The sequence below is a fragment of the Crocodylus siamensis genome, chromosome 3 (assembly GCF_052110815.1).
Source record: "Crocodylus siamensis isolate JL-2025a chromosome 3, ASM5211081v1, whole genome shotgun sequence".
NCBI lineage: Eukaryota > Metazoa > Chordata > Crocodylia > Crocodylidae > Crocodylus > Crocodylus siamensis.
Window position 1 is genome coordinate 37,504,862 of NC_143397.1, and position 27,651 is coordinate 37,532,512.

At 44.1% G+C, this 27,651-nt stretch overlaps 1 protein-coding gene across 3 annotated transcripts in view; it reads left to right on the plus strand.

Moving 5' to 3' along the window:
• Positions 1-27,651, plus strand: part of FAM151B (family with sequence similarity 151 member B) — a 59,284-nt gene that overhangs the window by 16,685 nt on the left and 14,948 nt on the right. Inside the window, exons 4-6 of one of the 3 annotated variants that reach the window (XM_090038170.1) lie at positions 13,592-13,809; positions 16,961-17,096; positions 21,365-21,942. In XM_090038170.1, the coding sequence (XP_089894296.1) occupies positions 13,592-13,809; positions 16,961-17,096; positions 21,365-21,518 (508 nt within the window). In that variant the 3' untranslated portion in view covers positions 21,519-21,942. Of the gene's footprint in view, positions 1-13,591; positions 13,810-16,960; positions 17,097-21,364; positions 21,946-27,651 lie in introns of those variants that run through there. The other 2 variants (XM_090038171.1, XM_090038169.1) reach the window with 2 other exon arrangements.

The following is a 27,651-nucleotide window of genomic DNA, read 5'->3' on the forward strand; positions in this document are numbered from 1 at the left end:
ATTAGGTTAGAAAATGCGGGAAGCACCTTTAAATTTGAGGTTTCTGAAAAGCAGCTGCTTGGGAGTAGAAGATAAGAAAAATTTCAAATTCTGAGAAATCTTAAAAGGGAGTCTTCCTTTTCTCTGGTCTTCCCACTAATAGGGACTTCCTAGACTTAATAGTCTATATCATTTCCTTCCCTATTTAAGTACTGAAAATGTTTTCCATTAACAAGAATAAAAAATTCATTAGTACTTTGCACTTCTTTGCCTTTATTAGCGGAGGGCTTTAAGAAATTTGAGTATGGCCTTAATATACACGTAAAGTTACAATATTGCCATACATAAAGTGACATCTGGCTAACTAGTCACTGGATACATCATCACTGGTCTGATTAGCACACAGAATCCAGAGTTCTTTTGATTTGTACGTACAACACTATGGCTAGCTTATTGTTTGTTAGAGCGTAGTTTAGTTGTTTCCAAATGCAAACACATTCTAAAACACAACAGAATTTGCTTCAGTTTGAGTTTAATTTAAGAGGTAAAATATGTGCTATACCTTCCTCCCTCAGGAGTACCTGTCAATCCAATTGATGCTAGCAAAGCACTGAATTCTCTTCAGCTCTTTTTTGGCTCAGCAAGACATAGATGATCAACTGTTTTGCAGAATTATCTTCTACTGTGGCGATAAGTGAGTGCACGTAAGAGTGCAAAACGAAAAATCTTTGATGATAATTTTGCTCTGTCATAAACATTAACTTTTTATATAGTGAATACTCTGTAGTAAGAAATTGTGCATTAAAAATGTATCTATATATGCATGCAGTTCTCATGTAGTGAAACAGAGTATGTACAATTTGCACTCATGTTTTTGTAATGCATGCATTTTTCATTATAATTATCAAAATCATTTTTACTTTGTTTGAATATGTACCCCTGAAAGATGAAAAGGATTAACTGTTGATCATTACTGCATCATGGATCATTCCCAATCCCCTTGAAGTAATGAATTAGCTAGATTTACTGAAGATAAGGTTACATAATTCAATAGATGCTATTGACATATTTAAGAATAAAACTATAGCACATACTTTACCTACAATATTCTTATAGCATGTGCATCACCAGCATGTCCAGTAAAAGATTCTTTTTTTACATCTTGACTTGGGATATCATGAATAATGCACCATAATTATAGCTGCAGGTTGTCCCATCATTATTATCTATTAACATGTTATAGTGGAAGAATTTTAGGAAGAAGGAGCTAGTTTTACAGCTGAGCTTGGCCTCCCTTCAACATCCCTCTCCACCCCTCTTCCCCTCTCCCCACCCAGTAGCACCATGTCTTATACCAAGTGGGTGTATGTGATTGTGCCTCTGTGTGCCCCTGTACTCTACAGTGTCTGGCTTTTCAATTTCCTTTCATCATTACATTGCCCCTTTCTCCCTCCTTTCCTTTCTCTCCTCTTTTTTCTCCTGGAGATATTATTTCCTTTCTTTCTTTTCCTCATGAGCTTTGGGAGGGATTAATGAGTGTCCTGCTTTTTCCTTTTCATGGGGCATAGAATGGGAGCCAGGAGGTGAAACGTCCCCACCGCTTCTGTCTTCAGTGGAACATTCCCCACATTCTTTTTCCTTAATCCTACCATACTTTTTCCTTTTCCTACCATACTGGGGGAAAGGGAGCTTTGCTATCTATTGGCTGGTTACAGTATTATGTCTGTGCAGTCCCCAGCACAGTAACTTTTTGGCTGTAACAGCGTGCTGTATTTCTTCTCAAAATATTGTTCAAACTATTGTGACAGGGCACATGTCTATGCAGCGTTTGTGCCATACTTGGGAGCACCACCATGAAACCCACCCTAACCACTCTACACATACTGCTCCCCTGAAGTGGGGGAAGGTAGCCATGTTAGAGTACTAGTCTTTGGCTTCTGTGTCTTGGGCTTTTCAGCACCTGATTAGCACGATACTAAGGTGGATACATTGCCTTATTTCTGGGATTTGGCATATGTAGAACAGGGATCTATGGTGGCATTCAAGGGCATGGCATGGGAGCAGTATGGGTCTGTCCCATGTATAGTTATGGCAGTATAGATCTGTCTGTACTGAGGCTACAACGGGCATGCCTGCATCTTATCCTGGGAAGGATCCTCTCAAACTTGTCTCCCTTCTGATACCCACTCACACTTGCCAAACCAAAACGTAGTGGTGAAACCATTCATCACTTACCCTCAAGCACATGAGAGACTGGATTGTCAAGAGTGGCTGTGGTGAGATAGCTTCACCATCAAATCACCAGGTTCCGTGCATATGAGCAGGGGCAGGTGGCAGGACATGGTCAGTAGTGTGCTTCCCAGGATATGGTGAGGATGCGATGTGTAGACGCCCCAATTAATTTCATGTATGGCAAAAAGCCATCTGCTGTTCTTTCATTTCAATACGGTGTGGGCTAGAGTTAGCATCAACAACCAAAAAAATAGGGAACCTTTTAGTGATACTGGAAATCTAATCCAGCCTCGTGTAAGGAGTAGAAAATAGTACTGCATTTCTTCCTATAATTTTGTTGAATTTATCTGCAGTACAATCACAATATTGATGATGTTATAACTTCTGTATGTTAATCATGTGTTTGTCTGCTCACCTTTCTTGTGTCACAGTTTAGTGTGGGATACTGAGAGAGCAGTGCTTCAGTATTTGAGCAAAAGCTAGTAGTGAAAAGCAGGTCTAAAAGTAAGATTCTTTTATCCTGATGCATTCATCCTTGCAGTTAGAGTAGGAGGTATAATTCTAATAAAATTGACTTGTTCCCATGATGATTATCAGAGCTGGTGCAACCCTTACACTGTAATTAGATTTGAGGAAATATAATCCATAGGAATTTAGTTGGGTAGACATTTTTTAAATGGAACTGTTGTAATAGAGGGTGTGATACAGCAGCTGTTTCTTTGTGGACTCCTTCATCCTGATCATGAGACGCATAATATAGCTGCCATATCAGGAATGAAACCAGATCCAAGAGGACTATTAGCTGTAGTTATAGATTTTATTAATAGGTTCTATAATTTGTATGGGAAAATATGAAATAGGGGTTTAAAATGAGTTTTATTAAAGGTGTTTGTTAGAACACTTGCTTCCTTACAACACTATTGGCAGATGTATATTTTTGTCATGTAATGGGCAAAATCTGTGTGTTGGGGATGCCGACCCATCCCATGCCTTCAAAGAAGACAGCACAGAATGCAGAGGCAGATTTATGTAAGGAAATGATCTCTTTAATGAGAGTACAGGAGACCCACCTCCAATACCCAGGACAGGTGTCTTGACCTGGATAGGAGAGGTGCGTGCACAGAGCTTAGTGGGAAGCTACGTATAAACTGTATGGTCCACCCCATATTCTGATGTCTGCCCTTTGTCATGCTATGTCATGGCCAATCACCATTTCCTTTGCTGTATATCATTGCTCCACCTTTGTTGTTGTTTTGCCTATTATAGTTAGTGGTAACTATCATTATGCATGCATACAGACTTTGTTCCACTGTTGCACAGGTGCGCTCCCAGAGGGGGTCACCCATAGATTATCCTGCGGTTTAGAGTTCCTCTTTATGTACTGTTCCCTAATAAAATAGGGAATCTTTAACCACCAGGATATCTATCTTACCTGCCTGTATCCATCTTGAGCTAGTTCAGTTGGCTTTTGCAATGTTTGGACACTTAGTCTTGTGACTTGGGCTGTAATTTTGCATTGCTAACTCAGCATTTGTTATTTGTATTATTTTCCTTATAGTATGGAATTGAGTCAGTTTATTAATTTTTGTTGTCTATGTGTGCATATACTGAAGTAAATTCCATTCTTTTAGTGTAAATTTTGCAAATTACATTTCAAGAGTTGAGTCTCCATTTTAGTCATGCAAGCTTCCATTGACTTTAATAGAAAACACATTTATATAGCTCATTGGATTCTTTGATAAATTTGAAGTAGCTTTTAAAGGTAAAGTCTGATGTTCAGATCCACATCTCTGCAATTTCTAATATGTTAATATGAGCCTGAATATGCATAGACACTGTCTGTTTTTATCATTTACTTGGAGATCCCACTGTCACATTTTCAAGGGCATGACTAAGGCCTCAGTGTGCAATAGAAATGCCAAACTGAAGGGATACTTATAAAGTTCAATATGTTCCTGTTGTCCTGCATAATAGAATTATGCCATAATACAATTATGCCTCACACAAAAGATTTTATGATTTTGTGAAAATATAATCAGTGTGGGTAGGCTAATCTTTTTATTGTTTAAGAACCTGTAGATGTAAACCAGGATGGAAAAGAAGGGAAGGGAGAAATAACGCATTTCTTTTTTTATTTAAATTATTGTGTGACCGCCGGACTAGGGCCCTCCCCATAGGTGGTTCACCTTCGGTAAGGGGGATGCTGCTGATCACACCAGATCGCTACGGGTTCGGAGTAGGTCTCTTAATGTCCAGTCCCCGCCTTAGTTCTTGCCCGCCACGACTTGATGTTAAGTTCAGTTAAGGTCGGTTCATGGGTGCTCCGCGGCCCGGGATCCCTCGGCAGTCACGTTGCGGAGCTCCGCCACCCCTGCACCCCGGCCTCACGCCACCTCTAGTGCTCTCCCCTCTTTTGTGGGTCCGACCTCTTGTTGATGGGCTGGTAGCTCCCCTTGGCCTGACCTGCCCTCGTAGGATTACTCGTGGGCCTGCCTGCCCCGTCCTCTCCTCCCTGTGTCCTGTTTGACCCAGTATTGGGTCACAGCACAGGTTGGGCCCCGCTAAAGTATCCTTGCCCTATCTCCCTGAATGTGCCACCTCAGCTGTTCCTGCTGGGGTACCCTTTTGGCTGGGAAACAAAACCTATAAACAACTTAAAGCCCGGCCCCACAGCCCCTTACCGGCTGGGGCTCCTATTCGGACCTCCCCGGGTCCCCTTAGGCAATATCTGTCGCTCAATCCCCCTAGTACCCCTATAGGTTTCCGACCACGGCCGGTTGGCAGTGACCTCTGCCTGACTACGCCCTCTCAGGGCTCTTCCGGGTCCTGGCCCCCTCTGGCAGGGTTGTGTCCCTGCACCACCACCCTGGCACTCGACCTGTGGGTCTCACAGGCTTCAGGTCCGTAACCCGGAGGTCCCTCGTCGAACGTTCTGCTGGCTTCTCTATCCTCGTGGTCCGTCTCCAGCCTCCTTGCCTGCCTCTGCTCACTCAATGCCCTGCAGCTGGCGGTTGTTGCTGTTTTCTCCTCCGGCTGAGTGGGTTGCTGCTCTTCTCTGGGGCTCTCTGCCCCTCTTACTGGGGAAGCTGCCGTCTGCTCCACTCTGGGGCTCTCTGCCCCTCTTATTGGGGAATCTGCCACCGGTCCCGCTCTGGGGTTTTCTGCCCCTCTTACTGGGGAATTTGGCGCCTGTCCTGCTCTGGGGCTTTCTGCCCCTCCTGCTGCGGGACCCGGTTCCGGTTCCTCTGCCCGACTCTTCCTTTCTCCCACGGCCATTTCTATCCCCGCCGGCCGCCTGCTCGCGATGACGTCATCTTCCGGCCGCATCGGTATAAACAAGCGGCAGATGCGCCGTGCGGGTTTCTCCACCGGTGCCGGTAAGTCCTGTCCTAGCTCCCTGGGACATATTGTTTAAATTAATTTAAAAAAGAGCCTCCTCTTCCTTTTCCAAAAAAAGGTTCTAGACAACTACAATGGAAGCTTTTAAAATAATATTGTATTCTAAAAGTATACTGTTACAAAATCATTTAAAAAATATGAGCACTCAGTACAGATGCATTGAAGTGAGTGAATGACAGAAAGGAAGATGCTCTTTTAGATAGTATCAGTTTGGATAACATTGTTCAAAATAAATATTATTTCACCAGTTTTTAACAGGAATCTTTTACATATTTCTCTCTATTATTTATATCCTTAATTTCTCATCCTCATGGTTTACCATTTAATCTTACTTTTCAGGTGGGCTTTAAGTCATGGCATGAACAAATGTTGGAAAAGGAACTAAAACTAATTATAGATTATTTGTATATTTATAGTTAAAAGGCATCTAATAATAATAGATTACGCCTGTATTTAAAATTCCAGATCCATTCAATGTGGAGTAGGCAATAATTATGTTTTCTAAAGTTTTTGTAATAAAGTATTGCTCCATTGTCTTAGCACAGGGTCTGTTAGGAGCAGCTCTGAGGCTCAAAATAGACATGGTCAGATGAAGCAGATCAGTTGTGCTGGGATATGTCCCAGCACAGCTGATCCATTTCATTCATTGCCTGCTGTCCTACCTGTTGATGTTGTGGGACAATGGGTTACGTATTGTCCTAGAGCTTGAGGGGCCAGGCCTTGTGTACCATGGGAATTCCTGCATGGGTTGAGGCCCCTCAAATCCTAGGAAGTCTGCCCAGTTTTCACTGCTTATCAAGATGCACCCCTGAAATCTCTGGGGGTGGCATCTGAGTAAGTGGGGAAGTTAGGATTCCCTGGGTGCATAGGATTGAGCCCCTGCCCAGGGTGGCTGGAGAACATGGGCAGCTCCAGCTAGCCCATACTCTCACACCATAATGCAAATAGATAGAGTTTCATAGAAGTAGGGTCAGAAGGGACCTGAGCAGATCATCTAGTCCGACTCCCTGCCCTGGGCAGGAATGAATACTGGGCTCATATGACCCCTACTAAGTGTAAGCTCAAATGACCCCAGCTACGTAGTTATCAAGCCTCCTTTTAAAGACCCCTAAGGTAGGAGTCAGCACCACTTCCCTTGGAAGCTGGTTCTAGACCCTGGCTGCCCTGACTGTGAAGTAGCGCCTCCTGACGTCTAGCCTGAACTCTACTCTCAATCAACTTACGGCCGTTGTTCCTTGTTACTCTGGGAGGTGCTCGGGAGAACAGGGTCTCACCCAATCCCCTCTGATTCTCCCTGGTAAGTTTATATATGGCTGCTAGATCCCCTCTCAGCCTTCTCTTGTGAAGGCTGAATAGGTTCAAGTTCCTTAGCCTCTTCTCGTAGGGCCTGCCCTGCTGACTCCTGATCATGCAGGTGGCCCTCCTCTAAACACTCTCCATGCTGACCTCATCCTTCCTGAACTGTGGTGCCCAGTATTGGACACAGTACTCCAACTGTGGCCTGACCAGTGTCACATACAGGAGGAGGATCACCCCCTTGGACCTGTTCATGATGCATCTGTGGACACATGACAAGGTGTGGTTGGCCTTGCTGACCTCATATTGGCGGCCTATGTTCATCTTGGAACTGATAATGACTCCAAGATCTCTTTCTGCCACTGTGCTTTCAAGAAGGGAGTTCCCCAGTCTATAGGTATGCTCCTGGTTCTTCCTGCCCAAGTGCAGTACCCTGCACTTGTTGGTATTGAATCCCATCCTATTCACATTTGCTCACCCCTATAACCTGTCCAGGTCCAGTTGTATCCTGTCCCTCCCTTCTAGTGTGCCCACCTCACAGCAAATCTTGGTGTCATCAGCGAATTTGAACAGGGTGCTTTTCACCCCCTTGTCCAAGTCACTGATAAAGAAATTAAACAGTACATGCCCAAGTACAGAGCCCTGGGGAACTCCACTGCCCACCTCCTTCCAAGTCGAATATGACCCATCCGCCACCACTTTCTGGGTGCAGCCCCCTAGCCAATCTGTGACCCATCTGACTGTGTAGGCATCAGTGCCACAGTCCCCTAGCTTTTTAATGAGAATGGGGTGGGAGACAGTGTTGAAGGCCTTCCTAAAGTCCAGAAAGACTACATCTATCGCAACGCCTGCGTCCAGTGATTTTGTGACCTGATCATAGAAGGCAGTCAGGTTGGTCTGACAGGACCTGCCCTTAATGAACCCATGCTGGCTGCCCTTGAGCATCCTGCCCCCTGCAGGTCCCTCCCAGATGTGCTCCTGGATAATTTTTTCAAAGAGCTTCCCCAGGACCAAAGTAAGACTAACGAGTCTGTAGTTGCCTGGGTCCTCCCTCCTCCCTTCTTTTGAAAATGGGGACCACATTGGCCTTCCAGTCTTCTGGCACCTGGCCAGAGCACCACGAGTGCTCGTAAAGCCATGCCAGGGGTCCCTCAATAATCCCTGCCAATTCCCTCAGCACCCTGTGACGGAGAGCATCTGGACCTGCTGACTTGAACACTTCCAGCCCCTCCAGAAGTTCCCTAACTTGGTCCTCCCTGACCCTAGGCCTGGCAGTCATTCTTGAGTCCATCCTGTATCCTGGTGGGGGCGAAGTGCCGTTCCCTGCTCAGAATAATGGAAGCAAAGAATTTGTTAAAAAGGTCTGCTTTTTCATCTGGTGCAACCACCAGATTGCCGAACGTATCCTGCAGGGGCCTCACATTGCCTGGTGCCTTCTTTTTGCTCCCTGTGTATTTAAAAAAGGACTTTTTGTTGTCCTTGATCCTTGTTGTTAGCCCTAGTTCCATCTCCACCTTAGCCTTCCTAATAGCCTCCCTACATACTCTTGCTATGGAGGTATTCTTCTCTTTGGTGATAGCTTCCCCCTTCCACTGGATATACTCCTCCTTTTTGGCTTTCAGATGTTCCTGAATGCCTTTGGTGAGCCAAGGGGGCTTTTGGGCACTCTTGCCCCCTTTGGCTCGCATTGGGACTGTCATGTTGGGCTCAGAGGATCGTCTCCTTAAGGAACGACCACTCGTCTTGGACACCTAGTTCCCCTACTCTCTGGAACCGCAGTGCCTCTCCTACCAATCTCCTGAAATCATTGAAGTCGGCCCTCCTGAAGTCAAGGGCTACTGCCTTTCTGCAGGCCCTTGACACCCTACACTGGATGGTGAATTCCAATAGGTGATGATCGCTATCGCCCAGGTGGTCGAGGACCTGGAGTCCCCTCACCATGTCATCACCTGTGGCCAGGACCAGGTCCAGCAGGGCATTCCCCCGATGGGACTGTGTACCTCCTGGGTTAGGTGGAGGTCTCGTATCCCAGCAAGGAACCTACATGAGCGGTCAGACCTGGCTGACTGCTTCTCCCAGCAAATGTCTGGGTAGTTTAGATCACCCATGATGACCACATCCCTCGACTTAACTGCCTCTGTGAGCTGACCCAAAAATTCCTGATCCAGCACTTCCCCCTGGTTGGGTGGTCTGTAGTAGACACCCACTGTTAAATCTCTTTCACCCCAACCCCCTTGTATTCTGACCCAAAGCACTTCTGCCTGCCCCTCCTCTGGCCCTATCCTGTTAGTTTAGGACGTGTATTGCTCTTTGACGTAAAGCATCACACCCCCACATTTCCTCCCCGTTCTGTCCTGCCTGTATAGTCTGTAGCCCCTACTGTTTACCTCCCAATTGTGGGTTGCATCCCACCAGGTTTCAGTGAGCCCTACTATGTCTGGGTTTGTACTAGCTATCCTGATGGCGGGTTCCTCTTATTTATTCCCCGTACTTTGAGCATTAGTATAAAGCCTCTTAAGGCCTCCTGTTGGTGCATGCACCCCACCTGATTCCTAGGCCTGTCTGAACCCTTATCACTTACCTGGGTACCTCTTGTGCTCGTCACCTGTCTTGACTGGGAGGTGTCCTTGTGTCCTCCTGTGGCCCCATCCCCCGGTGAAGCTAGTTTAAAGCACGCCGTACGAGATCAGCCATCCACTGCAATAAAGCAATACAAATTATTACTTCTTTCTGTTGCAACCATAAATCTGGGCATTTGTGGTGTGACAATATGTATGGACATGTACTTGCTTTTGCTTTGTGTTGACATCAAAATTTTTATGGTGGCTCAAAAATGAGGAAAGGTGATGTCTGTTTCCACCCTGAGTCTCGGGTGTTTATAATCCATGTATAATAATTTTTCTTTTTCTGCTTACCTAACAAGTCCTTTCATTGGGAAGTGAAATGGGACGCATTCTCCTCTGGCTCTGGAGAAGTTGGGAATTACTTCTGTGAAACCTGAGCTAAATATTAGCACAGGGATAGGCAACCCCCCGGCATATGTGCCAATTAGTGGCATGTGGAGATGTTTTCCTCGCCATGCCAGGAGGTGTGCGAGGAAAGTATTTAAAAAAAAAATAGTTTTTTAAGTTGCTGCTCTGGGCTCTCTGGAGCAGCCACAGATCCTAGTACCATGGCAGGCACCATGGGCTGTAACTTGGAACACAGGCAGGAATGCTGTCTGCATTCTGCTGACCCTGTCTTCTGCCTCAAGGCTGCGCCCTCCAGCCCAGGTCCTGGAGGGGAGCTGCAGGTGGGCAAGGCTGGTGTCCAGGCAGGCACTGCAGAGGGCCCTTGTGCTGGAGGCTCCTGGATGGGTTGACCCTCAGTGCTGCCAAGGGGGCAATTCTGCCCTGCTCACGCTGTGCCCAGTGTGCAAGGAGGTTGAGCCTGGAGACAGGAGTCTTCTGAGTTTGGCATCCTGCCCCAGCCAGGTGGCATCCCCTCATGGGCTGGGTGAGGCCCCACCTTAGGTGCCGCTGGGTGGTCCTGCCCGCCTGCTGTGGATTGAGCCCGAGAAGCCCCGAGGCAGGCCCTGCTTCCTCCTCAGCCCCCGCTCTCCTCCAGCTGCTGTTCTCCCAAGGGCCTGGCCTGGCCGGCCCACCCAGAACACCCGGACCCCCACCTGCTTCTCCCTGCATTGCTTGGACCCTGCCCCAAGTGCTGAGCCCCAGGTCCTGGCTTCGCCCACCTGCAGTCCCCTCTCAGGGCCAGGGCCCAGGCAGGCGCAGTGGAGGGTCACTGGGCTGGAGGCTCCCAGCTGGCTCAGCCCCAAGTGCCTCCCACAGCAGCTGTTCCTCAGGGCCACGGGGACCCATGCTGCCAGGCCTTTCCACTGGGAGTGGCTCTGCCCTGCTCATGCTGTGCCCAATGCACAGGAAGGCCAAGCCTGGAGCCAGAAGTCCCCTGAGCCTGGCATCCTGCCCTGACCAGGCAGCATCCCCTCGTGGGCAGGGCAGCAGTGGCCTATCTCCATGGAGCTGTGTGGGCTTGAGTGCCACTGGGTGCCCTTGCGTGCCCACTGTGGCCTGAGTCTGTGGAGCCTCAGGGGAGCCCCAGCTTCCTGCATGACCCCTGCTCTCCTCTGGCAGCCACCTTCCCAAGGGCCCAGCCAGGCCAGCCTTCCCACAGTGCCTCACCCCACGCCTGCTTCTCCCCACCCTGCCCTTAGCACCCAGCCCTGATGCTTAGCTCCCTGGTGCTACCCCTGCCCAGGTGGGATGGGCAGGGGTAGCACTGGGGCATATCAGCTTTTCCTGTCTGCTCGTTCCCCAGCCGGGCCTTCTCTCCCAGCCCTTGGCCCAGGCTCCCCCTGCTCTGGGACCATTGAGGAGGCCAGAGTGCCCTGGCCCTAGCGGCTGTTGCTGGAGTGTTGTTGCCTCCCTCTGCCAGACATTGTCCTGGACCACTGGGCCCAAGCCATAGCTGGTAGCAGTGAGAGATGTGGGCAGTGAGGAACACACCCTCTTTCTCTTTTTACTTTTTATTCTCTCTTCTTTTTCTCTTCTTTCTCTTTTTTCTCTCTCCCTCTCATCACAACAGGCTTAACAAAAAAAAATACATAAGAACACAGGTAGTATATGAAGTTTTATTTATTGTCATCAGGTTTAGAATTTTTAGAAAACTTGGTATTTACTGTAACCGCCTCCCAATATTTATGATTATTAACTATACTAATATTCACTGTGTCCTGCCATGTACCCCCCACCCCAATTTTGTTTTTCTGACATTTGAGAAAATTATTCTGGCAAACATCCATGAGGGGCCAGCAGGGGACTGCATGCTTAGGGGCAGCCAACACGGGTTCATCAGTGGCAGGTCCTGTCAGACCAACCTGGTGGCCTTTTACGATCAGATCACCAAATCATTAGATGCAGGGGTAGCAGTGGATATAGTCTTCCTGGACTTCCGGAAGGCTTTTGACACTGTCTCTCACCCCGTTCTCATTAAGAAACTGGGGGGCTGTGGTGTAGACACCCACACAGTCAAATGGGTCGCCAGCTGGCTGGAGGGCCGCACCCAGAGGGTGGTAGTGGATGGGTCCTTCTCAACCTGGAAGGACGTGGGCAGTGGGGTTCCGCAGGGCTCGGTCCTCGGGCCCGCACTGTTCAACATCTTCATCAGTGACTTGGACGAGGGGGTAAAAAGCACCCTGTTCAAATTTGCTGACGACACTAAGATGTGGGGGGATGTGGGCACACTAGAAGGAAGCAACAGGCTACAATCGGACCTAGACAGGTCACAAAGGTGAGCGGATGAGAATAGGATGGGATTCAGCACAGGCAAGTGCAAAGTGATGCACCTGGGGAGGAACAACTGGCACCATACCTACAGGTTGGGGAACTCCCCTCTTGTCAGCACAGAGGCGGAAAAGGATCTTGGAGTCATCATTGACTCCAAGATGAACATGGGCCGGCAGTGTGGGGAGGCAGTCAGGAAGGCCAACTGTACCTTGTCATGCATCCACAGATGCATCTCGAGCAGGTCTAAGGAGGTGATCCTCCCCCTCTATGCGGCACTGGTCAGGCCGCAGTTGGAGTACTGCATCCAGTTCTGGGCACCGCACTTCAAGAGGGATGTGGACAATATGGAGAGGCTCCAGAGGAGGGCCACTTGCATGATCAGGGAACAGCAGGGCAGGCCCTATGAGGAGAGGCTACGGGACCTGAACCTGTTCAGCCTCCACAAGAGAAGGCTGAGGGGGGATCTAGTGGCCTGTTATAAACTAGTCCGGGGGGATCAGCAGGCATTGGGGGAGTCCCTGTTCCCCTGAGCACTGCCAGGAGTGACCAGAAATAACGGTCACAGGCTGGCAGAGGGTAGGTTTAGGTTAGATATCAGGAGGCTACTTCACGGTCAGAGCGGCTAGGATCTGGAACCAACTTCCAAGAGAAGTGGTGCAGGCTCCTACCCTGGGGGTTTTTAAGAGGAGGTTAGATGAACACCTTGCTGGGGTCGTTTGACCCCAGTACTCTTTCCTGCCATGGCAGGGGGTCGGACTAGATGATCTACTCAGGTCCCTTCCGACCCTAGAACTATGAAACTATAAACTATGAAACTATTATGGCACCTTACAAGGTAGACATCGTGGGTTTTTTGGCACTCCGACTATAAACGTTGCCTACCCTGACTTAGCACCTGAAAATGTTTAATGGAATCTTTGCCACTTTCAACAATATTTTCTGAAAATATTGAGAAAATTAATTTTCAGAAGTAGTTAATTTAGATGAAGTTTCAGGAATTGTCTTTAATCCTGTGAAGAAAACAAAGGTCATGATTGCAATATGCAAATTATCTAAAGGCATGTTGAATGGAATTTTGTCCTAAGAGAAAAGTTGTTTATTCCTCCAAGACACCGGGGCAATAAAATTGTATTACTCTGAAAGTGATATATACATGCTTATGAAAGAAGCTGAAAAGATGCCTTAGAAGTCTACAGCTGTCTCTCCAATGAACGACACAGCAGAAATAGCTGCTGTGCTCATATTGCTCTGATACTGGGTGCAAACATTTTCTGCAAAGCATTCTGAGTTACAAACAGAAGTTTGCTGTTGGTTCTAGGGAGAAGGGGAATCTAGCTGTGGGCTAGGAGCCTGGAGCCAGATTTTTAGGAATTTATCTTACTGATAGTGTGCTTTCTTTACAGTCTACCAGCTGTCCAGCCCTCTATGGAGCTTCTTGAACGTATAAAATTGCATCTGAAACGACCAGTTTGGATTAATGCAGATATTCTACCTGGACCGAATGGAAGTAATGCTGTAGTGGATGCAAGAATTTTTTTAGACATTGTAACATCATTTTTCCCAGATGTAACCTTATCACTGGGGTGGACAACTGGGTGCCAGCCTCAAAGATGCAAGGAAGGTAAAGATGGAAGATAATCATTTACATTTTTCAAGGTTAAATATCCCTCCAAATTTACATCAGTAATCTTTATGGAAAGAACATTCTGTGCATCAGTGTCAGGTTTTTTACAACTGTAACAACTATAAATAAAAGTATTATTATTACTAAATTTATTAGTCTAGCAGTAGTACTTTATTTGCAACTTGCACTAAAATAATACAATAAAATGAATAATACAATTATATATGATAAAATAACATTTATATAATTTGTTTTTTGCTAAAAGCTGACAAGATTATCCACTCTACCAGCTTACACAAAATTTAAAAAAAATATAGTATATGATGATACAAAAAAGATCAAAAGAAGTAGCGGACAGTAAAACAAAATGGGAATTCTATTTGATTTTTGACCTTTACTCTTTGTGTAAGTTATGCAGATATACCTAAGGACTGTAGGGCAGGCTCCAGATTGTTAAAGAGAAGCCAGATTTTTTTTCTTCGTTAGTCCAGTATTTCAAATTTCCCATGAATGGAGAGATCCATTTTCCTCTTATTTCTTCAAAGAACAAACAAATAGCAATTTCAGTAATCTATTTTAGGCCCTTTTTACAATTTCTACTTAGCACATACCAATTTTAATTGCTGTTAAAATTGGGAAATGGTTTGAGCAATCACATGTTAAGGTTCAGGTGCTCTGACCTACCCTTAGAGGGGTATGGCTAACAGGCATATGGCTAGGAGCCAAGTTGGTTCTGTGTCTGCCCAACTTGCCTGCTCTCTGGCAGGTTAGGTGGTCCAGTTTGTGGGTAGCTGGGGGCTGGCAGGATTGCATTGGACCTGCCAGCCCATGCCTGCCTGCAGTCTGGGTCCCCACTTCCCCCTGCCACCCAGATTGAGCCCACTGCCTCCCCCTGCTCGCCTGGATCGCACCCACTGGTGTACCCTCCCACCCTCAGGGCTCTCTCCCTAATGCTCAGGACTACCCACATCCCTTGCAGCTCATCCCTGCCTCCCCCAGCTTATCTGCAGCTCCCAGCACTGTCCTGAAGGACTGAAGGAGCAAACAAGGGGAACTCAGCCACTGCTGTCACTACCGCCACTGCCAAGCCGCAGCTGATCTCTGGGCTGAGCCCAGCCAAGACAGCAGCAGTAGCAGGCAGGATCCCTTCCCCTGCTTGCTTTCCCAGACAGTGCTAGGAGCTGCTGGGTGGAGTGGTGAGTGGGGATCTGGAGTGTGGGGGTGGTCAGGCCTCATGCGTGGTGTGGGGTTGGTGTGGTGGAACTGATGAAGGGGCCTGGCAGGCCTGATGCAGGCCAGTGGGGGTGGAGTGCTGCCTCTTCCCTCCCTGCATTGGCATGCATAGAGCCCACCACCTACTGGAGAGAGTCTTGAAAGGTAGGAAGGGAGTCCCAGGGGCAGGAAGTAGGCAGAGAGGGAGCCCCAATGCCATGGGGAGGAGGGGGAGAGTCCCAAAAGGCAGTGGAAGAGCCCTGGGATCAGGGCCAGGGGAGCCTAGGAGCTGGGAAGGAGAGGAGATTCGTACCTTTAGGTGTTTCCCCACCTGCCCCTGCTGTCGCTGTGGGGGAAGATAGTGTGGCTGGGAGCAGTGCCTCCTGGGATGCTGGAGGACAACTCCCAACTAGTTTTGGGCCTGTGGAGCAATCAAACGTGACTGCAACACAAGCTACCCTAAGCCAGTTAGAGATCATCCTCACTGGAAGAGGATTATCAGGACTACCATACCAAGTTGTTATTTAATTCTTTAAAAAAAAATGAAAAAAATTGTGTGTAGACAATGTTCTCATTTCCTTGAAATTTCGAGTTGAGTCTGTGATAATATTTATTGGTTGTATGCTGCAAGAGGCAGGTGCAGATACAGACATTTTGTTTGCCAGGGAGTAGGGGGTAAATTTTGAGTAGGTCTCTCTGAAGTAAGAGTGAGGAAAAAAGGCTGAAGAGGACACGCTTCATCTATGGAGCAAAGGATCTGGCTATACAAAAACCAATGAAGTGCCAAGTAGGGATACCTGAGCTAATTAATTCTACATACATTAGTTCTGTAACTGGTAGCAGCAGCAGTATATTCATACAGTGCATCACTGTACTAGCACACATTTACTGCTTCCATTTCTGAAGCTAGCATGCACAGAGCTAGTTCAGGGACTTGTACTGTGTAGCCAAATGCTTGCTTTTTTATAAATTAACAAATTAGTATGAACAACCAGGGAGATCAGCCAACACCCCCTTCTCCTATTCAGTCCTGGTAATAAGAACAGGTCATATGGCTTATAGCAACTTCAGTATCTGTGCAAGTTGCTAGTACTATCTGGCATCTTCCCTTTTCCAGAACCCAAAATCTATATTAGCTTTTGTATTTGATTTTTTTAAAATTCAAGTGATACTTTTTAGCCTATTCATTTGTCAAACTGTGAATAATTAACTACACAGAAAGATATTACTGTGGTGATTGAAGTTAAGATTCCCAATAGAATGTAGAAATGGGAGAACAACTAAAAACTACTTTTACTAGTTCTGAAGCTTTCAAAATAATGGTGAAAGCAAGCAATTTTAAAGTGTGTTAAATTGCTCACTTCTAAAATACCTGGTACTTTTTCAAGTAAAACATTTTACCTGCCTGCCTTTTTCCTATAACTTAAATAATGTTAGTTGTTTCTTTTATTGTTTCTAAAGCACTTTTAGTAAAAACTTTTTTCTTTTGGTTCAAATATTCTTATTTCCAAAAGACCAGCATCAAGATAAAATTATTCTTCTGTAACAGACAAATGGGACAAAACTCCCATTCACTTCAATTGGGTCAGGATTCAGACTTTATATAGTTATAAAACTATGCAATAGCAATATTAAAAAATACTTTAGGGAATTGAAATAAGGAATTTCAAAATGTGAGTTAATTTGTTATAATTTATGCAGATGTTTACTTTTGGCATTATTCCAATTTGGATAGTGAATTTTTTTTTGTAGTCATATTTTGATCAATTTCATTTTTTTAGAAATACCAGATTTTACAAAACCTACACTTACTGACAATGTTCAGCAATACATTGCCTTTAAATCTACCTGTTCTGTAAGTAATACTGCATGTATTCTGACAGGACTTACGTTCTAGAGAGTTACTTAATGTGCCACCATATAATCTTTGTTGTAGGCTACAGCTGGGCAATGGTGAAAGAGATGGCTGAAATATGCAATGCACTTACTCAACCTGTAACATTTCCAGTAAGAGCAGCATTAGTATGGCAGTCAAAGTCTGAGTTGCTTTGGCTATTACAACAGTCAAAGAGGTAAGTTTTAAAATTTATATTTGAGTAATTTGCAGGATAAATGCAGATATTGTTTATATACTACACTATTATTCATTTTATATGATAACATTTTAATTGTTCGATCTTAGTTCTAGAAGCCCATAATAACATAAAAGCAATGGATGACTGATAAAACATAGTAAAATCAGGTTTTCAGTCACCTTTTTCATTTAATCTTTGGTATATCTTTACATGTTCTACTTATATACACATTATATTTTGTTTATTAGATTTATTTCTGAAACCCCAAACATGGCGAGGTCCCCTCTCTGTACAAATATATAGATAAGCCCACTATGAAGTGCTTATAATAATTAGACAAGACAAAGGGTGGAAAATTAAGTGTTATTATTCCCATTTGACAGACTAAGATAAGAGAAAAATAAATTGTAATTAAATATTTAAAAGCACTTCTAAAAATCATCCAAATAGCTTTCCAGAGTTAAATTCTGTTACTCTTGTCTACTTTAGGGTTAGATTTAAATTCTCAGTTCTATTTAGAAGCTGTGAATATTTTTTTCGAAGTTGTGAAACTCCTTTTTCTAGCTCTACAGTATCACAGGATACCAGGCCATAAGCCTGTTACTGATCTATCACACAATATTGACCATCATGGGCACCTAAGATAACATGATTTGGGAGTGGGAGGAACATAAAGGTAGAGATAAGAATTTTCTGTGTGGAAGAAAATACATTTCTATGGTGGGTTGATTGTTGTTTTAAGTTTTTAACACTAGAGTATTTCAGAATGTAAAGATGTTATAATAATATTAGAATGCCATAATAAAGTTATAATAAATTCTGAAGCAGATTTTAGTGAGAACAGTGCAGGTGAGAGGGTCAAGATAGATAAGGAATTGAGTTAATCATATAGCTCTGAAGTCATTATACATCTAGTCATTTTTACTGTCTATAAATAACAAATAAGGTTGTCTTGGTAATTTCATCAATAGTTAAAGATTGCTTAACATTTTCCATTATTAACCTTTTGTTTTTTCTTATTTATTACTTTTCCATATTTTAACCTTTTGTTCTGAACCTTTTTTGCTGAATGCCTCAGACTATTTTTTTTAACCATCAACTGAATTAAGTCATTTCCAAGACCAAGGTTAGGGAAAATATGTTGTTTTATCCACAATAAAATTGTTTACAGCTCTTTCATTAAGAAGCATTGGTTCTGAAGTAGGAACTTAAATTGCGTGAGCGGGGTTGGCTCTGCGCCTCCACATGGGGCTTCCAGCACTCCAGTGGGGAGCCTCACATGGAGGTACAGATCTTGCCCAGTCTGATGGCATCCAGACCAGAAGCCACAGGGTGTTGCATGCTGTCAGCCCAGGTGGGCTCTGGGCCTCCACATGTGGCTCCCTGATGGTGTGCTTGAAGCCCCACATGGAGGCACAGAGCTGAGCTGGTCTGGCCCGGACTGGTCCAATGGTACACAGCTCCCACCTGCAGTTCCAGGAGCCCCACATGTTGGCACGGAGGCAGCCTGGTCTGGTTTGAAGGTGCGCATCAGTGGGTTGGCAGGCTCTGTGCTGCCATGTGCCATTCCCAGGATTCAGCTGGAGCCATGCACCACCAAGGGGCTCTGTCTGCAATGGGCCAGGAGCACCACAAGGGCCTGCTGTCTGCAGCTGCTGCTGTTGCCAGTGGCAGGGGCTGTGTGCCATGGGGAGGCGGGGGGGCACCCCCACCACCTACACAGCAGGCAGGAGCTCCTTTCCCCACTCACCAGCTGTCCAGTCATGTGCCATTGTGCTCAGTGCTTCCACATAGGGCTCCCAGATGGAGTGCCAGGAACCCCCACAGAAGCAGAAGCACAGAGCCCACCCAGTTGGATGGTGCACAATCTCTGAAAGCCTGTGCTTCTTGCCAGCTTACAGAGGAGCAGCCACAGGCCAGTAATCGTTTTTTGGAGGGGCTCCACAGGCTAGATAGAATAGCCTGGCAGGCTGGATCCAGCCCATGGACTGTATTTTGCCTGCCCCAGCCCTAACAGCCGATCTTTGCCACCAGACGTCCCTCTCCTTGCTGCCAGAAATACTGCTTTTAGGCAGGGGGGGTGCCATCTTGGAACCGGAAAAAAACCAAATTATATACTAAAAATCTATAACATATTTTAATTTTATTTCAGAAAGTATCTTTGTCCTTATTTACATGTGTTTGCGTAGTGTACATAGAGGTGATTGCATAATAGCTTAAAATAAAGTCTTACTCTTGTATATTGTGTTTGGGGGATTGTGAGGTGTGGTTGGGGGTGTGTGTGGGAGATTTGTGGGGGCGGGGGGGTACAGACCCATCCTCCACATGCCCCCTCCCAATGGTGCACAGCCCCCACTGCCAGTGCCAGCAGCAGATGACAAGCCCTTGGGTTGCTTATGGCCCGTGGCAGGCAGAGCCCTCTGGTGGCATGTGGCTCTGGCTGATTCCCAGGAGCTGCACATGGAGGCATGGAGCCTGGCTGGCCCACTCACACATGCCTTCAAACCAAACCAGGCTGCTTCCAGCACTACAGGTGGGAGCTGTGTGCAGTCGGGCTAGGCAGGCTCCATGCCTCCATGTGGGGCTTCCAGCACTCCCGTGGGGCAGCTGCAGGCCAGTAATAATTGCTTTTTGGAAGTGCCCTGCAGGTCAGATAGAATAGCCTGGTGGGCTGGATTTTGCCTGCCCATGGTGTAGAGCTTGTCCACTGATCACTTTTTGCAGCAGCTGGAAACTGTTGTGGTGTTGGCCACAAAAAGTGAACCCAAAGAACCTGTTTATTCTGTGTTGTCAGTGCTCCCTCTGTTGGCACAAACAGAGAGTGGAAGGAGCACCTTTAATGCAAGATGGTACAGAGAAGAGGGTCAGGCTTGGAGATTGAGAGTAGAATAGAGAAGGGTAGGGACAGTCTATGGATAAGAGCAAAGGCAGATTGGGATAGAAGGGAACAGGAACTATGAGACAATTGGAAGCATAGAAAGAAATGCAATCTGGTGAACACTGGGCAAAAGGGTTAGTAACCATGAGACCATGTTAACTTTATTTCCCTGCTGGCAACAAGTGGCTGTCACAACCACTGTCACTTAAGTTAAGAAGCAGAGGTATGTGTTATGGATCTAAATGTTTTTAAACCTGCAGTGATCTAGATCTATTAAAGTTGTCCATAATTTAATCTTTTTTTTCAGTACACTCTTTAAAAATGTAACTTAAGAAATTATATACAAGAAAACTACATTAAAGAACATTAAAGTTGCAAAGTAAAAGACTCAAATGTTAAGAAATACTGGAATGAAGGTTGTACATGTAATGTTAATATAACCACCTGCCCCGTGTGTACATTATAATACAGTCTTTAACTGGTGATCATCATGTATTGCTGCTTTCCACAAGACATTCTTTCTTAATTTTAATTCAGTGCATGAAACAGAAGGTGCTTATTGAATGGGAACTTTATTTGGATTCTTCTAATTCAGTGTGGTCAAAACCCTGTTTGTTGCATTCTTATTTAAATCCTATGCTGAATACAGAATTATCAACTTCCTTACCTTTTGAGGTTATTGTTTAGCACTTGCCATAATATCCCCTTGGTTCACAAGCATTAATGTATTTGTCTTTTCAACACTCCTTTGAGATAAGATAGTGTCAATATCACCATTTACAGGGCAAATCTGAGACCCAAAGACATCAAATTAAAAATTGTCAAGTCTCTACTAATTTCGAGTGCCCAATTTGAGATATTTAGAGCTTAATTTTTTCAGGTTTTTAGTTTTTTCATAGCAATTTATGGGTTCATGCATAGCTCCAATTTACTTCAATTACAGCTCTGAGCACTCAGCCAATATAGCCCCATATACCCCAAGTTGGGTGCCCAGAAAATGAGCAACATGGTTAAAACTTTGGTTTAAGCGATGTGATCAGCACTGAAAGAACATTGAGGAAAAATATATCAAAAAGCTACCTTTAAGTGCCATCCATTCTGTGCACTGAAATGAAGCTAAAGAGCTGTGAGAAAATTACTATCCAGTAATATCATTAAAAACTGTCATAGTACATGTACTCAGCCTTCATTCTGATGTTTCCCAGCTTCTGATTACTTGATCTTACAGGCATAACCTTTTTTTACCTATGTGTAAGTAATTATGTGTCTAAAGTTAAGATACTGGGATCTCAGTTATTTTTAGAAGCTAATCAGTAAGGTGCTTTTGTCTTGAATGTATTGTGTTAAAATGATGATGTACCAATTTAATAACTGTGTTTCAATTTAGATACAGCCTGACTGTTTGGACAGGAAAGCAAGATCAGTATTCCACGGAAGATCTGCTCCACATCAGAGAGAATTTTGATAAAAGTAGGGTTTATTATGATATTTTAGAACCACAAAACTCTGAATTCAGGAAGGCCATAGGAATAGAAATCTAAATATAAAGAAAATGTTGACTGTAAGATACCTAGTAATTAGGCACTTTAACAGAAAGGTTTCTATCCAGGGCAATACAGTCCTATGAAAGGATTACATGGAGCACATTTGTAAGTGTCATGCAACTTTCTGCTAAAATTTTATTAGACGGCTTTGCAACATAAAGAATAATACTTACCATTTTTTTCTTCAAGTCTGTGTACATGTGGATCTCTCTGACATGTGCCCTCTGTGCAGGAATCCAGAACTGTGTCACTACCAGTGTCCGTTAGGGCTCTGGGGTTTTAGGTTGTAGCTGTGTTGGTCTAAGGACATAGGCAGACAAGGTTCTTTGGATAAATCCCATATCTTTTATCAGACCAACTCAAATTTCTGGAAAAATTCTTTGTAGCAAGCTTTCAGGTTTAAATACCTTTTGTCAGGCTGAGGAAGCATCTACAGTTAGTGTGTGCTCTTCCTGGATGGAATGAACAGTAAAAAAGCCAGAGGCTGGTATGCATGTATGACAGGCAGTCAGTGAAAATGTGAATTGAGGAGTCAGTGGGTGAGAGGGCAGGGGGCGGGAAGGGGAATGGGAATAAATGTAGCAGGTAAAATAGCAGAGAGGTACCTGGGGAGTCAGATGTCAGGCAGGTTATAGTGCATCATAAGTCCAATGTGTATATTTAGTCCATGATTCTTTGTATCCAGGAGGTTGATGAAATGCAGTTCATAGGCCCATTTGTGAAAGGTGTTTTATAAATTCCCTTTGAGGATTAGAACTGAGCGATTGGAGAGAGAGTGGTTTTCTTGTGAGAAATGTGCCTCCACAAGTAACTGGGTGTTCTTTCTTGTCCTTAATAGATTTCTGGTGTGTGTTCATTCGGGTGCACAGTTGTTGTTTGGTCTCTCCTATGTATGGTCTCTCCTATGTATTTTCCAGCAGGGCATTTGGTGTACTGGATTAGATATATTATATTTCTGGAGGTGCAGCTGTAGGATCCAGGAATGCTGATGGCTCTGTTGTGGGGTGTAGTAAATGTGGTATTGGGTGGCTCTTTCAAATGTGTGGTCTATCTCTCTGGAGGAGTGTCCTTGTTGAGTGAAAGCCTTTTTGAGATTTGTGAGGTGGCAATCCCAGGAACACTATTTTACCTGCTACCTTAATTCCCTCCCCCCCGCCTCTCTCACCAACTGACTCCTCAATTTACATCTTCACTGACTACCAGTCTTGCATGCATACCAGCCCATCTCTGGCTTCTTTATTGTTTATTCCATCCAGGAAGAGCACACACACCAACTGCAGAGGCTTCCTCAGCCTGATGAAGGGTGTTTAAACCCAAAAGCTTGCTAAGAAGAATTTTTCCAATTTATTTGAGTTGGTCTAATAAAAGATACCAGATTTACCCAAAGAACCTTGTCTGCCGTTAGGGCCCTGCAGACTCTTTGGTGGTGTGGGCTTGGCTCTCTGACCTGCTACTACACAGTTTGTTTGGCCTACTGTTTTGATGCCTCTGGTAGGGCCCTCACTCCTTGATGACCTGTAGCCATTTGACTGCTCTGCCCAGCCACCCTCATTGCATAACTCTGCAGCTGGACAGAGCCCAAAATTCCTAGCCTCCTGCCCTTAAAGGGGCAGCTTCCTTAGTGAAGTTACAGATCCTTACACAGGTGTAACCTTTAATCCAGCTGCCATCCAAACACAAAAACTCCCAACTGAGCATGGTGCTGCTTTATATATGAGAGAGTTCTGTTTTGGCTCAGGATAAGATATTAAAATTGAAGTCTAAACACAACAAAGATATGTGTGTGAACCTTGTCATCCAGGCAAGACGATACAAATCATAACCTAGTGAGCTTGTAGATGTGTTAAAGGGATATATGTATAACGTGTTTGATACAGACTTCCAGAGAAACTCCCAAAATAAATAAAAACAAAAATCCAAAATAAAATGCAACAACCAAACTGACAAAAGAAAAAAAATCCCAATACCTTAGCACATTTTCATCGATATCTCAGCTTCCAAAAAGGGCAAGTTTCATAATCCACATTTAATAAATAGGGAAACTGAAAAACAAAATGACTTGCTAGATCATTCAGTGAATCAGAAATGAAGTTAGGGCAAGAACCAGACTTTATGACTACTGATTTCATGTTTTTAACAATGGACCACGTTGGAGACTGAAGCTGAGGAAACCCAATGAAGTAATAATATAATTATCTGCTTCTATAGAAAGTCTTTTATAGAGTTTCAGGCAAATGTGAATTCATGCAAGAGGAATGGTTTGTGTATTTACAACTGTATAGGGGGTTCTCACTAGTGAAGTTCAGTCCATTGGTGACTTGATCAGTTCACAGAGGTCAAAACAAGAGAACAGGAGTTCTAAAAAATTGTCAGCAAACTCTGAAAGAGTTTAGATGATCTAAGAATTACAGGATCAGATACTAGCTCAGTTTGCCCTAATATCATGGGTTATAAGGGGAAAGAATACTCACCCTGGCACCTTTATGCCCCACCATGGAAACAAGGAGAGCCGTAGGGCACATCAGTGGTCCCAACAGAAACTAGTCTTGACAGTCTCACAAGTATGTGGATGATGTGAGCTACACTAATACATACTCAAAGAAAAGTCTTAATTTTTATTTCAGAGTTTTAACTTTAAACATTTATCACATTATTTCCATCATCTAACAACAGATTATAGTGATTCTGCTTATTAAAAGGTGATTTTGTGCCCTGCAGCCTTTAGCTAACACTGAACAGACATGCCCTCAGTGGCTTTCAAGTGACCTAACACTTTTCAGAAGTCATAGGTTGTTAACTCTCTCATTTGGGACATAATTAGCGTGACACAAAAATAAAAAATGTTACTGAACTCAAGAGCTGTTCTTTGAGGTGTGGTGTGCACATTGATCCTCTTCATGAGGCACATGACCCTTCATAGAAGAATTTTGAATGTTTTCACCAGATGTTGCTTTGGAGCCACGCTCTGTGCATGCCTCTGCTTCTTCTCCTAAAGGGAAAGCAGGCCCAACCACAACTCAATTCCTTCATCACCCAAATGACTGGACTTTGAGCTGCAGGGAAAGAGAATGATCTTGGGATCCACGTGTATGAAACATTTTGAAAAAAGTCATGGTTATCTTAAATAACCCTGATTTTTTTGGGTGTCTGCAAGTAGATCTCACACAGGGTAGTTTGCTACTGTGATAGGCTCATGCTGGACACAGCTGCCAATGGGCCTCCTTGGGTCTCGTTGCACTTGGCCTAGTTGCCCACCATGACTTGTTGTTCACCCAGGGTGTACCTTTGCTTGCCTGGAGGTGATGATCAGAGGTTCCCTGCAGGTTGAGGACCCTTGTTGTGCTTCCTTAGCTTACCTCAGTGTTTCTCAACTGGGGTGCTGCCGTCACCATGGCAGCCAGGTAGAGCTGCGCTGCGGGCTCTTGCTGGAGCCCTTCCCCGTGCTTGTCCTGGAAACAAAGGTGAACAGGGTAACTCCATTTGCCTCATGTACCTCTATTTCCAGGAGGAGTGGGGGGCAGATGGGTGTCACATTGGGAAGAGCTGTGGTATTCCTGCCTGCATTAGGTTTATGTGGTGATATATGAGCTGTGTGGGGCTGTTCTACCTGGCTTCCATGGCAGTGCCCACACCTTGGCATCCCTGAAAATCTGAGAACCACTGTTGTAGAGGTTGATTAGGATGGTACTAGCTCTCTTCTACTGTACTTGTGGCCATGGCCTTTTCCCTTTTGTGAATCATCTATGTACTTGACATTCTGTTTACTTTGTGTGGATCACTTTGCATACTGTGCCACTGTGGAATATTTTTCTTGTACTGTAATGCTGTGCACCTACTTCATGATTTATCCTCAATTTGTAGACCCATTAGTTGGAATCCTAACTTACTTGAGGGAGTTTTTTCCATTGACTTTAATGGAGTCCGATTTCAGCCATGCTTTATGAGTTTAGTGATTCACGGTAAAACTCGAAGATGTGTACATGAACTGATTGAAAATGTCTATTTATATATTTTAATGCACTTATTACAAATGCACAGTCTTTGCCTTCACATTTTTATATGAATTCCATGGACCTTGCACAATAGATGATGCAACCTCTTCCAGTGTAGAATTAGTATACTTAATCTATTATAACCACTCAAACATCAAACATCCTTCACTAAGATAAGTGCATTATAATTCAAACAAAACAGAAATTAATTTTTTGGGCTTGCTATTGCTTTAAATTATAATATCAAAGGAAATACCCCAAAAACTGTATTTAAAAAAGTATTCCCTTTAATCTTCAAAATTCAGCTGATGAATTTTTTTTTAGAGTTAAGGAAAACAAAAAAGCCCCATAGTCTCTAAAGATGTTGTTTTTTTATGATTTTTGTAATAATTTTTGTTGTCTTTAATCACCCAGGTGTCCGCGATCACAGACCTTTTGTTAATATTGTAATAGATTTACTTCTGCACTTCATTTTCCATTAAACCTGTTTGATGTTATCTCAAGTTCACACACCATAAAGCTTTCGTTTATGATTTTTATTGTCCTGTGTTTGGAGACAGGAGAATTTGATTCCAGCACCTGGTACATGTTATCTGTTTCATATAAACAACAACTGTGTAACAGTAGGCCGTATTTGAGCCATACCTGTTCCTTTATGTAATGTCAGGTTTACATAATAACTTCTCTCAGTCACAGGATATTTTTGAAACCTACCAAAAGGAATTTATCTTCTGAGTAACTGGAAAGAAAGAGGTAGTTAATTAGATAGAAAGTCTAGGATTAAGGTAATAACTTTGTGGTAAACTAACTGGCATTATTCCTTTAGTTGCTCCAGCATTGACATTTTTATTATGCACATTTGTTTTCTCAATAGAGATACGTCAAGATCAAGTCAAAAGGTGTTTTAAAAGTGCTATTAGCTAACATTTTGAGACCACGGAATAGATAGCTCAAGTTTATAGTTTTACTTGTGCTAGTTGGTTGGGATGAAAAAATACAGCACTATCTAAGCTAGCTTTTTAATAAGCTTGTTAGTTAAACCAAATTCATCATGTTGTTGATATACCTCAACTTCAGGAGTTTAGACTTAACCAGAACCAGCTAAAACTTTGTTTAAAAAGGGTTATACACTGTTCACATTAGAGCTTGCAGTGTTTTTAAACAGCATTTAATTAATATGTATTATTTGGTGTGCTCTTTAAAACAAAACAGAACCAAAAACACATTATTTTCTAGTTACAACAAAATATTTGAGTCAGGATTAGACTAATGCTGCACAGTGCTAGATGGGGGACTGCTATAGGAGGGAACCTCAGTTTGCTATGCCATGAAGAGATTCTATGTGGTTATCCAAAGTCCTCTGTTGCTTTCCATTAAGTGTTCAAATGAAACCCCATGTGTCCTTGCCAAATCTGTGCTCAGGCAAATTACATTCTATTTACATTTGCATTGCAATTGCCCTTCAATATAGTATTCTTCTGATTTAACTGTTGTGTAATTAACCACTGCTGGCTAAACTCAACTGTGATGTAATTTTTAATGACTAATATCAGTACTTCTTACTACGTAATTGTAAACCTGCCTGTAACCATACTAAGCTTTAAAAAAATATTTAAAATTCTTCTCATACACTTGCTGCTTGGAGAAAATAGCCACCCCTGAATCTGGTAGTCAGTTTAACTCTTATGTGCAAGGTACCTGTGACAGGGAACCCTTACCCTATTACTGGGAAAAGGCTGGAGGACAAGCAGAACCTGTGAGGACCCTTTAAGAGTAGAGTCTTTCTGACCCAAAGGGATAGGAATTCAGAAAAAAAACAGTACAGGAGGGAAGGCAGACAATAATGTTACTAGGGAAAAGACCCAAGAGGCAAACATCTAAAGGGGAAAAAAAGGCAGGGTATCAGCAGTTCCCAACAGCAGTGCTACAGGTGTTTTGAACCCAAGGAGGGCTGAAAGGATCAGTGAGAGACCACTGTGCTTGTTGCCTACAGGATGGGCTGGACAGAAGGGAAGGGACTTACTGGTATAAGAGACTTACCCTTAGCCCAACAGAGTCACTTTAGCCGTGGCTGGGAAAGGATGAGAAACTCCCAGGCAGGCTGCAGTGGAGCCTGGAGTTATAGTAAAGGGAGCCCT